The 12831-nt window shown below is 41.8% G+C and overlaps 1 protein-coding gene across 1 annotated transcript in view; it reads left to right on the top strand.

The window, feature by feature from the left end:
- The window catches only part of SDK1 (sidekick cell adhesion molecule 1), a 1937536-nt gene that overhangs the window by 1487203 nt on the left and 437502 nt on the right, over positions 1-12831 (top strand). Inside the window, exon 19 of the mRNA XM_086940699.1 lies at positions 603-795. Coding sequence (XP_086796825.1) covers positions 603-795 — 193 coding nt within the window. The remainder of the gene's footprint in view (positions 1-602; positions 796-12831) is intronic.

Here is a 12831-nt window from a genome sequence, read left to right as displayed (position 1 = left end):
TCCTTAAGGCACACGTGGTATGGCATGGGGCGAAGCTCCTGTGACCTGAATATCTCCATGCGCGGGTGTGGCTTCCCCTGAGGTATGGTGTGTGATAGAAACTGACCTGTATGTGACAGGGTAGTGCCTTGCTCTGGTATGTCTCTTTGATACCTCCTCCCTCGCTCAAGTTGGCTCAACTGGAGCAGTGTTATTGACCTTCAAGTGGGTAAATACAAGTGAGATGTTCAAACCACAATATTAACTCAGACCTTTACAGTAGAGCGACTTGTGGACATTTTTGATGTAAGTATGGTGATTAATGATAAATCCTGTAACTTTACACTGCTTTGGTATTTCTGAATGAAGGATATTCACTTACCGTATTTGTGATTAAAATCAATAAAATGACTGAAAACCAAACACTACCCTTTCGACCACTTGCTTTCAAATTTTGTAACCAGATTTGTTCTTGTTATGCTATGAGCTCCTAATAATTGATACCATCTATGGAGCGTGTGCATTTTCCCCCTGAAATGTTCTCTATGAATCTTACTTCAAAAGTACATATTTTTATCGATACTTTAGACCCACGAGCCATGACATGTTTCTTCCTTTTCTAGCTCCTGGCATGGCCTGTAGACTCCCCCGAGGCAGTAACAATGGTGCCTGTCGCTCCTGATTTCCATGGTGTTCACAGAGGATACATCACTGGTCTGAGAAAATATACACCCTACTTCACGTCAGCGCTGTGTTTCACCACGCCGGGGGACGGCCCTCGCAGCCCACCGCAGCTAGTTTGGACTCATGAAGACAGTAAGTATTAGTTGGGTACAGGGTCTTGCAGGGATAGTGCGATGGGTTACAAGCCTTGTAAAGGGTGATCCTGGTACATTAAGATCTTTTATTCTGAAAGAATTATTAGGAACCTTAAATGAGCAATCATTAATTGTTAAACATTTTAGAATTGCGGTTGACTTGCTTCAATTGGACGAATGTGTACTTTTTATTTTATCACCATATCAATTAAAGACCATTTTGAAACAGGCCACCTGGAAATTAAGTTTCACTATGGACAGGGAAGCCCGTATTCTAAAGAGAGGCATTCATCCAGCTATTGACTCTTGTGTGATAAATAAAATACAATCTTATATTACTTGGAACCTCCCCCATGGAGTGCGCCGTTTTTGGAAATTATTGAGGCAGTGTTCACTTCCACTAAATAATGTATTATCTAAATGGTACGGTTCCTCTCCAGTCTATAATTTGTGTAATAATTCCATCCAGAATGTTACCCTTGTGCTCTTTATCTGTCCCGCTCTACTATTATATTGACGTAAATGGATGAGGCCAATCTGTCTACAATTATCCATTTTTTCTGCCTCTGCATGAATAGACGCCATCTATAAACCACCAAATGAAATGTTTTGTCATAGGATTTTTAACTTTTTTAAGTGTTTTTTAGATATGTATTAAAACTTTATATGGATGTCATGATTATTAATGTTGATTTTATCTGATGTTTTATAATATTTAGTGCATTTGTAAATCATATTTTACTGTTTGAGAATGTATGCTTTATCTTTTTTTTCTTTTTATGTGGATCTCTTTTGAGTTCCAAAATTATAAAAATAAAATAAACTTGAAACTTGAAAAAATGACAGTAAGTATTGTTAAGAAACTTCATTTCATGTTGTTGCCTAAAGTTTGTGCAAAAACAGTCCAACTCCTGGTATTAGTCTGTTACTCTTTCTGTTGTGTTCCACAGATAGGTTGATGTGAAGGCAAGTAGCAAAACCGTTCTCTAGGCTCGTCTGGGTAGAAACGGAAATTGACTTCCTATCCCAAAAACATTTTCCTTGCTCAGCATGGATCAACCCAACTAATAATCACAGTGCATTAACATTTTGCGCCTTGTTGGTGATGGGTGTTAACGCGAAAGACTTACCAATGAAATATTGAATCACGGATACATGGTCTTGTATGAGGTGTTGTTGGAATAGTGGTCTTTCTTTTTTATTAGGATAGCTTTACACTTCTACTACTACCTCGCCACACCCTTGTATTCTTTTTCTTCAGGGCGGAAGAAAATTGATGAGGGGTGACCATGTCTTCTTCAGTGGCGTATGGTATTGATCATTATTGAAGATTCTCTTTCCATTCTGTGCATCTGACCTACTAATTTCTAGGAATGGAGGGAGAAAGGGGGATCTGGAGCTTTCCAGTTAGCCCTAATTTTCTGGATGAGGATTGCCATGAGTAAGTCAAACTGTTTCATTTTGGGTTTATGACTTATGGATCCCATTGAGCATTTGGAGAAAAAGACATTTCAATGAATAGTCGAGAACCGGAGAAATAATGTTGATAATGACACATGAGATCTTTTCCATAAGCTCTTACATTTTTGGAACTGGAACACAAGGTGTTTAGGTGTGGTGTTTACCTTATGGCAGCTCTAGCAGAGGTTTTTGACAAGTAGGCCAACTTTGTTGATTTTAGTAGGCCACCATAATGTTCTCTTGACGTTGAAGAATAATAATTGTATGATTGAAGAAGGTTTAGAGCATCTAATAGGTCTTATACAAATCTGACTTTAGTTTATTTTCAGAAAGGGAGAGATTTAGGCAGGAATTTAATTGAACAGCTACTTTATTCATTTTGATCAGAAATGCTGTATGCAAAAATCTTAGCTACCTAGCATCTCAGCCAAATTGGATGTTAAAGTCAGGGTTATTATGATGTTGAAAGGAGCTGTTGTATGATGAGAAGAGTGTAGTTACTAAACATTTGCACAAGATGAGCATCAGGATTATTTTACAACCAACATACATAGACATTTACTACAAGGGCTGAGTAGCTATTCTCTTTTCGTGTCTCATGAGGTGGCACTTGAGTGCAGTTTTAAAGTCTCCCTTGGATGTTAGGTGGTAGGGAGTTCAGTGAAGGAGCTGGAAGGACTGAAACCTAAACAAGGAGGGTTTTGTGAGGGAGGAGATTCAGATTGGCAGATTGAAAACTCTTGGTGGGGCTGTATCAAATGATACTGCCAGTCCAGTAATCGGGAAATGTAGTTGGCAACTTTGAAATTTGAGTGTTAGTAATTTGTACAAGTCCTGTTTCTTAGCAGTCAGAGGACTTCATGCTGAGGGAATGTGGTGGGTGTGTACTTGAGTAGGCTGAGTAAAGTTCAAATGGCTCAGTTTATAACCTTGGCCTAGGGAAGAGAAAGGATTTAGAAACAAGCAAACAAATTGTTGGAGTAGTCTAAAAGTACAAGCCATTTTCCAAAAGTTAAGAACTTGGTACTGAGCTGCAGAGGTATTGGTGTCGAGAAAGAATTCCATGCACATTCAGGGTTGAATCACACCAACTATTATAACTAGAGAGAAGAGAGTTGGGTGTTTACGGGAAGTTTAGTTGAAATAGGAAAGTAAGGGACTTTTTAATGAAGAGTTTGTCATTATAAATCATAGGGTAAGCCAGAGGCAATTAGGCAGTCAGATATGAAACTAGAGGAGGAGAAAGGCGATGGGAAAAGAGAAGATTTGTTGTTAGCATAGACATTGTAAGGGAAGTCAATACAGGAGATGATGTCACTGGCGGAGACAGTGTATGTCGAAGAAAGGATGGGCTCTGGACTGAGCCACGAGAGAGTGATGTCATGGGTAAAGAGGTTGGCCGCGATTGGCTAGAATGCTAGCATAAATAGCAGTCAGAGAGGTATGATGTGAACTATTTGAAAGCAGAGCATGTGAACATTGGCAAAGTGGTAGATCTTGGAGTGTGAAGCCTGTTGACTTTTTTGTATTATTTAACTGTAGCCCTTGTATCCGTGGAACCCGTATTAGAAGAGGTTTATGAAACCTGTGAAAATGCATTAAAAGATGGCTGGCACAGATTCATGTGTACTCATGGCTGCCATATTTGAAAAGGATTTGTTAAGATAATACGAAAGTGAAGGGTCAGAAAAACATTTCAAGATTGGCACATACCAATAGGGAGACATAGAAATAAGAGAATAAATAAGCAAGGGCCTTAGGAGGCAAGAGGATGCTGGGTGGGGGTAGGAAAGAAAGAAAGAAGAAATGAAAAGGCTGACATCAGACCTTGTCTGTCTGCTTTGTAAAGAATCAACGTCTGACATTGTGTTTGCTTTGTAAACAAGCAAGGCTGGCATCAGCAGTGGAAGACTGCATCGTCCATTCAACGAATGTGAGTTCAGAAAACCCCAGGGCCTGACAAAGAGAAGAATAGAGAGGAAAGCCATTGAATCTGGTGCTGTGGCGTGAAACGGACAGCCGCACCGTCCTGCCATAAGAGAGGGGCTGATCCAAACCCACTCTAAGTACACGATTTGCATTGGTAGCAGTAGGCCTTACCGACAGACAGCTATTGCTGTCTCTAGTCGAAACACGAGGCCAAGTGGCTTCTTGGTTAAGATACAGGGGGCTACTGTTGCTCTGGATAAAGTAATAGACATTTGCAGATTTCTCTGTGTTATGCACAGTAGATTTGTGTTGGATCCTACCGCTGGTTCTTCTCGTATGTGCTTTGAAGGTGTTTTTGCAATATTTGTAAGATGTTTATTGGTTCTCTGTTGCGAAACATAATTTGCATTTCTGGAATATGGTATTTGTCTCCATCGAGTAGTAGCTTGATGGTGTGTCTATATAAAATGCTCTTAATCCATGCACACAAGAATGGGTGATATGTAGTTGTTATCAATTTTTTGTTAAATCATCTTGATAGTTTTATCCATTCAAATTTAGTGTAGAATGGCCTTTTTTTAGCTGAAGGTACAGTGAGGTTGAGGGAGGATTTGGCGGTAGAGTATGCTGATTGTGGCACAGCTCCTATGAGATCAGCTTTGGTTTTAATCCGTAAAGAAATCGAGGGTTGTCTTTGGCTTCGTGAGTCAGTCTAATAGTGCCCTGGTATAAGTTAACGTCAGGAAAATTGACGCCGCCTCTAACTTTCAGTGCCATAAGCTTCTCAAGGGATATTTTCAAGTGTCCCTTTCCATATAGAGTCTTTAAAATGCAACTGGCCTCTCAAAACAATGATGGAGGGATGTGAGTGATATCATGGTTAGAATGCGAAGGATTATCCGTGAGATGCAACCCCAACAGAACATTGAAGGGAGACCAGGATGACGATTCTTCTCCGATCTCTCCCAGTATTCTCTTTTGGCTTAGAGTCTAAGGGTCTATGTATTTGGAGTAAAGGGTTCCGAAGTATGTTATGTGTGTAAAATTCCATTTGAATTTACAGTCCTGAAAGTGGGGTCTGAGGCAAAATTTAAGATGATGTATTTCGTTTTTAGGTTGAGCCTGGGCAGCGCATGCGCTGCTCTGCGAGACATACTATATTGAGGTTGGGACTTGAAGCTCCGCCTATATTTTTCATTGGCTTGTGTCATTGTCCACTGTAAACTTTCGCTGTTCATTGGTCAAAAGGCTTAATAGTCCCTCCCTAGTACCGCCTTGTCTCATTTTGTAACCCCCCAATGGCTACACGACATGGTGACTCTGTAGGCTTTAATTCGATGCTCCAAGCCCTATTTTCTCAAATAGCATTGTCCTGCCTGCTATTGCAGGCAGGGCACGCTCTCTACTTACGCTTTTTAAAAAAATGTATAGCACGCATTTGCAATTCAATAGGTCTTGCATTTGTGAGAGTTTCAACTATTGGCATTGTAAATGACAATGCCTTTTATTTATCTGTTTTAAGAACAACCCTTAATTAAAAAGCATTGTCATTTACAATGGCAATAGCTCAAACCCTTGTTAATGCGAGTCCTGTTGCATTGCAAATGCTTGTTCTTCTTTCAGTACGTGTCTCGATATAAAGCAATAGAAATGTAATTATTCCAGAAGGTTTGGTATTGATTGCTGTGGGTTGCCAAGAATATCCTTCCCTTATGTCTAACAATAGCAACCTCTTTAGTAACTTCTAAATGTATATCTAGTCCCTTCTCCCTTAAACAGGACAAATTTTAGTCCACCTTTTAAACTTTTCTGTACTTTTAACTTCTGCTTAATTATACCTAGATATTTTCCAGGACAAAATGTGCCTGGCTTGCCACACGCATGGACTCACCCTGACTTGCTTTTCAGTCCTTGATAGAATCTGTCCTTGAGAGGATACAATTGTTTTGACACATTTAAATTGCTCTTGTTAACAACATTTTTTTGAAACATATAACATTGACTTAAAATGAAAAAAATCCACAAAACTATCAATATTTTCCTTTTGATGTTGAATTTCTGGCACAGAACTGCAGTATTTGACAATGTGAGAGGACAATTCGTACTTCAGACAGACTGTCAGGATAGGGGGGAGCGAAAAGTGCTGCCATTAAAGCACAGAAAGAACAGTGGTAATTTGGAGTGTGTGAGGAGGCTCCAAAACACCATAATATGCTTAAATACATTTAAAAAAAGCAGAGGGTGAAAGGGGAAAGGGGGAGGTCTATGGGGTGCTTTGCTAAAAAAAAAACTCCCACGCTACTACTTAAAATAGATTAAAACCCTTTGTATTTCCTCACTCACTATTGCAACTTAGATCCATGTTGAGATGCGTGTCAGAGATACTAGAGTCACTCCTCTGTGCACTGATGTTGAAATAAGGACCCTTTGGTGGCAATTTCAATCACCCATTGAAGGAGATATAAGGAATAAGTTGGTGTACGAGTTGATCATTCACCTGTTCATTGAAGTAGTAGTCAATCGCTTTCAGGAGGCATTCATTTCCGGGTCTCTCACTTTAGCCAGCTTGTACCTTCACAAAGTTCACAAAGTCTTCAAAGTTTTAATTCACATTGATCTGATTTGTGGAAGGAAAGTCATGCAGCTGTGCACACCCCTGCTAAATGCAACCTGTGTGGAAATTCTGTGTAGCACTCCCTTTGAAGGGAGTGATTTCCTGGAGACTTTCATTTGTACCACACAGAATTTTTGAAAAGGGGTCCAAGGGCAAGTTTAATGACCCAAACCTAGATACACGCCCCCACTAATATCATCAACAAGTATCTAGGGGTCAAGAAAAAAACAAAGCAAAAAAAAAGAACTCAACTCACAACTTGATCCTCGAAAAAACCAATAATTATTGGTAACACATGAAACACCCAGGTGCTCTATTGTGCGTGGCTAAATGTACCGCCCTTATTGCATAAGGGCGGTACAGATCGGCGACTGATGGGAATAATTCATCTACCCTTGGAGTTGTTTTGCCCTCGTGTATTTAGCCACGCACAATAGAGCACCTGGGTGTTTCATGTGTTACCAATAATTATTGGTTTTTTCGAGGATCAAGTTGTGAGTTGAGTTCTTTTTTTTTTTCTTGACCCCTAGATACTTGTTGTTGTTGATGACTCATTTGTACCCATAAATATTAAGAGGAATAGAACATTGGAGTGTAGTGAGCCCCATTGAAGGCAGTGGGATGGCTCAGGCCAATATTTCCTCTAATAGACCTCTCCGACGTTCCAATGTTTGCCTTTTTTTTCTCCCTAAGTTAGAACACACCTACCCTCAATGGATGGAATGTTCTAGTATCTTTATAGCCCTTCTGCTTTATTGACGGGTCTCTCCCGCCATGTAAATCAGGTTCTGGCCCGGGCCTTTTTGAACCAGTAGTCTTCAGCTCAAGGCAGGGAAAGAAACTGGGATAAAAAATGAAAACAAAAGGCGTAAACTGGAATCCTGAAAATTCACTTAGGAATATCAACAAATGCAAAGAATTGCAAAAACAAGTGCACAGAAATATCCTGTTTCATGCTCTAATGAAGGAGCAGCCAATTAAGAAAACCACATTTGCAAGAGCAAAAAAACTTGGCTTTTTTAAGTTTCTCTCGATATATTCAATGTATGATAGTACAAAAATTGAGAAAGTAGACGAGCAAATTCCTGCGGGCTTGATGCACTTTTTTTTGGTGACGTAGGAGTCAGAACACTACACTGTTCTGTTTTTGACTGTCCATTTTTAGACACCTGTCAGGTATTTCAGAATAAAAAACCCAGAGTTAAGTTTGCTCAAGATCACACAACATGTAAACACACTTTTAACTCCAGGATTGTGACATGAAGCGGGGTTCCTCTAACTGTGTAGATTTAAAATGCCCCGCCCACCCTACTGTTTCCCAAACTATTGGCTACTTTTGACCACATGACCTAAAAAGCAAAAAGATGCAGTCCAGGGCTTACTAGAGTGATATCGTTAAATACTTTTAGAGCCAGGGTCACCAGTCTTCCTGTGAAACGATTCTCCCTCCAGATCTGCATGAGCTTCAAAAACAGAGAATGCAGAGAAGAAATGCACTGAAAAGGTCCCCAAGCGTGAGCCAAGAACTAAAGTGTTTATCGCCGTTTGGCACTAATACAAGACCTTTGATGCGAACCAAAGACACTTAAATCAGCTGAGAGTAAAAAAAACATAGGGGCATATTACCAACAACTAGCGATAATTATCGCTATGTTGGTTTAACGGCAACATTTTTATCGCCGAGCTGCAGCGATGTTTATCGCTTAGGAACCTTGCTATTATCAAGGTTTATCTCCTAAGCGATAAAAATCGGCTGCAATGCATGAATATCGCTGAAAAGTCCGCGATATTCATGCATTACCGAGCTAATGCTCTTAGCCATGTTATCCACCTACCATTGGATAACATGGCTAAGAACTGCTCAGGGCAGGCGTTAGCTTTTGGAGATGTTCGTGCTTAGCGCGAATATCTCCAAAAGTTGGTAATAGGAGATAGCGATGTTAGCGATGGTTTCCAGTCGCTAACATCTTGGCACGCCCACTTTGCATGTCATTAGTGATAAATATCACTGACATGTAAAGTGGGGCCCAAGATGGTCGCCATCTCCTACTAGCTGTCGCTAACTGGTGTTAGCGACAGCTAGGTAATAGGGAGATAATTTTATCTCCGATTTCTTGGCTTTTGAAGCCAAAAAAGCGAAATAAACCCCCTTGATAATATGCCCCATAATGTCCAACTTCTAAGGCAGACAAGCATTACGGGGCTTCTCCAAAGAGCCCTTTCCCAGCACTGGCTTCTGTTAAAAGGCCATTAGTGGGCTATGTGTCCAGTGTCTGCCGGGTCCAGCCTTTCCTGTTGGAGCAGAGTCTGTAGGTAGCATTTTATATAGCCTGGATCTGAAAACTGAGTTGCCTTATGTCGATGGATATGAGAGCCGAAGGAAACAGCAACCGCATCAGAACCAGGAAGAAACAACAAATGCCTTTTAAGCCCATGTTTTGCCAATTGATGTCAGCAGAGCCAGAGGACAGAACGCTTGGGCAGGGATCCAGGTGAGCGGAGGCGCACAGAATATTAACGAGGACAGCCCATCACTCCTGCGCTTGGAAAAGGAGCGAACAGCAAGTTGGAACACAAATTATGCGGCTTTATTCATTGAAGGTCAGACTTGAGGGGCAGTGGCATTATCTCGACAGTCATTCTAGTTTACTATTTAATTTCCCACATGGGCTTTGAATTATTTAAGTTCTACTTTGAGGCTGCTCGCCAAGCCTCTGGGTTAGATTACAGAAGGTGTCTGCCATATTTCACTTTTGTGTAACATGGACTTTGTAAAATTTACGCCCTGGCCGTCCTTTTCCTATATGGTGATAGCGTAATCTTAAGGATTTTCGGGGCCCTGGGCAAGGGATAATTTGGGGCTCCCTGTCCGGAGCACATTAGACTTTTATTACCTATTTTTTTGCCAATTTATACCCAAATGATGCCAAACAATATTGATGTATCATTTAACTTTAAACCAAAAAAAACACTGAAAGACTTTCCTGGGATGCCAACATTCCTAAAAATGACACTGGCTAGTGAAAGTCAGAGGTAGAGAAGGGCAGAAAGATGTTCTGATAGATAGAGTGGAAGAAAGATCACTTCACCAGGGAGACCCTTGAAAAGTGGGGGCCATGGGCAATTGCCCACTTTGCCCGTGCCTAAAAACATCTCTATATGGTGGTACTGAACCAAGAGGGAATAAATGCACAAATATCTGCACATCTATTTGGGTGTGCATGTCTGCCAGGACCAGGCTTTGGGGCATCAGATGAGGGCTTGTTCCCAGAATCCTTCAGACAGCAGCCATGGGGGGGTGGGGGGTGGGGGGGGCGGGGGGTATGGGGAGAAGAAACAACTTCTAATTCGGGTCAGGCTTTGTGGGCAGCATCCATCCTCTATCTTGCAACCACTCTTAGTCCTGCACAAATGTTAATGCACCAGGGACCCTTGAAAAGTAGGGGCCATGGGCAATTGCTCTCTTAGCCCGTGCCTGAAAAACATCTCTATATGGTGGTACTGAACCAAGAGGGAATAAATGCACAATATCTGCACAACTATTTAGGTGTGCATTTCTGCCAGGACTAGGCTTTGGGGCATCAGATGAGGGAGCATAAGGAAAGAAGAAACACTCCCACTCCCCTAAGAGATGATCACAATCAAGATCAAATTGAAAGTCACCTTCATGCTCTTCTCTGGCTTCTTCTTCCCCGAGGGTCATCAGGACAGTGATGATAATGAGACTTTTCCACCTCTTCCTTTATCTGAGGCAGTATACTATCTGGCTCTACAGCAGGGGTCTCCAAACCGGTCCTGGAGGGCCGGATCCATGCAGATTTTTTGGATATCCCCATTGAGATACATGTAGTTATTTTAAAAATCTGGCATGGATCCGGCCCTCCAGGACCGGTTTGGAGACCCCTGCTCTACAGAATACTAGCGGGCTGGATATGTCGCTGGATATTAATATACATCCCCTTCTGTGTCCTTCTTAAGCAGAAATTGTTTTGATCCATGCTGTTCTTTAAAAAAGGCAACCACCATGCTTAAGTTGCCACTTCCTTAAGTGGAACTCAGACCAAATATTCTCACAGAGGTCCTCCAATCCATCACTACCTCAGCAGAGTAGTTCAAGTTCAAGATGCTGTCACTGGCTCAAGTCATGCTGGTGTTGAAACCGGAAAAGTCAATGGTGTCCTTTAACTTGCAGGCTCGGTACTTCCATATATCAATCCTGCAGGCACAAAGGAGATACCTGCGAGTCATGGCAGTGTCTACTCACTAGCTGTTCGTGATCATGTTGTTTGGCCTGACTTCAGCACTTCGATTCTTCACAAACGTGATGACAGTGGACGTAGCCCATGTCTGGTGCTTGAGGATCCATTAATCCTGTACCTCGACGACTGGCTGCTGAAAGCCGAGTCGGCATGCCACTTGTTGTAGGTGGCAGCTTGCCAGTTGTGTGACTTGAGTTTGTCTGTCAACATGCCCGAGTCCCACCTAGCCCTCGCAGAACCTTCTGTTGATGGGGAGGCACTGGATACAATATCACCCTGAACCTTCCCTCCAAAGAAATCTAAACCAGAAAGGATCCAGGACATTTGGGATATGATTCCGATGTTTTGGGCGGAAGCTCAGATTCCAGCCCCAATAATTATGCCCCTGTTGTGTTTTCTGGCTACTTGCATCTTCTTGGACATGCATGCATTCATAAAGGCGAGGGCTCTCCAGTGGTGTCTCCCCAGCAGTGGTTTCAGCATAAGGGAGATTTGATGGACAGCATTGTGACCTTCATTCATACTGCAGCGGACTTAGATCGGTGGTCGGCAGAGAAAAACTGAATTCAAAGGTCGTCTTTCTGTATCCTCCATCTGCGGAGATGGTGGTGATAATACATCCATCTTCGTGTGAGGCGTGCATCTGTGGAGATAGAGATTAGATTCCTCTGATCTTCAGAGAAGTCAGCACTACACATCAACCTGCTGGAACTAAGGGAAATTTGGATGGAGTCAAGGACTTTCACAGTCAGTTGGTTCAGATCTTGATGGACAACATGAGAGGTGTTTGGTTGAAGTTTCTGCTTCCCTTTGCTTATCCTCCCATACCCTTGATTCCTTGAGTTCTGAATAAGATTTCCCAGACAGGGCTCAAGTCATTAGCATTACCCCTGGTTGGCTGAGACTGGTGTTATACAACCTCCTACACCTCTCCCTGTGACCCCCGTTCTGTCTTCCCTTCTGGGCAGACTACCTCTCCCAGACTTAATGGCAGTTCACCTCACCAGTCTTCAGAGCCTACACATTCATACCTGGAGGGTGAGCTGGTACATGTGAATTCTTTCCAGCTTTCACCATAGGTGGTCGAGGTGATTGTTTCTATCTGTACCCCTGCACGAAGTTGGTATACCCCAGGAGGTGGAACAGATTGGGGACTTGGGCCCACATGCATCATCCCGGGATTTTGCGAGTTCTAAAGTGCGAAAAATAGCGATTCGCATTTTAGAATTCGCAAAACGAGATGCATGATTATTTTCGGTAAATTTATGCGATTTGGCAAAAATCGCAATTTTTACCGAATCGCATAAATTACCGAAATACAATTTGCGAATTCGCTATTCCCATTGGTTCCCATGGGCCAAAAGGCCCATAGAAAGCAATGGGAAGGCATTAGCAAATTGCGATTTTCACTTTGAAAATCGCAATTTGTTAATGCATTTCATGGATGCAGGGGGGGTCCAAAGGACCTCCCCATGCACCCCTGAAATGTATTTTTCGCATCATGTTTCACACACACATGTCCTAAGGACATGTGTGTCTGTAACATGAATGTAGAAAAAAATGCATTTTAAGCGTTTTAAACACTTTTTGCAAATTTACCGAGTGGTTCAACCACTCGGTAAATTTGACCCCCTAATTGCGATTTTGCAATTTTAAAAGTAATCATGCATTGCTTTTAAGAAATCGCAAATTTGCAATTTCTTAAAAGCAATCGCAATTTTAGAAATCGCAAAAATGTTGCGATTTCTAAAATTGCTTGATGCATCCAAAA

Source organism: Lissotriton vulgaris, chromosome 10 (genome assembly GCF_964263255.1).
Source record: "Lissotriton vulgaris chromosome 10, aLisVul1.2, whole genome shotgun sequence".
NCBI lineage: Eukaryota > Metazoa > Chordata > Amphibia > Caudata > Salamandridae > Lissotriton > Lissotriton vulgaris.
The sequence above is the reverse complement of the archived record's forward strand: the minus strand, read 5'-3'. Positions and strand labels throughout refer to the sequence as shown.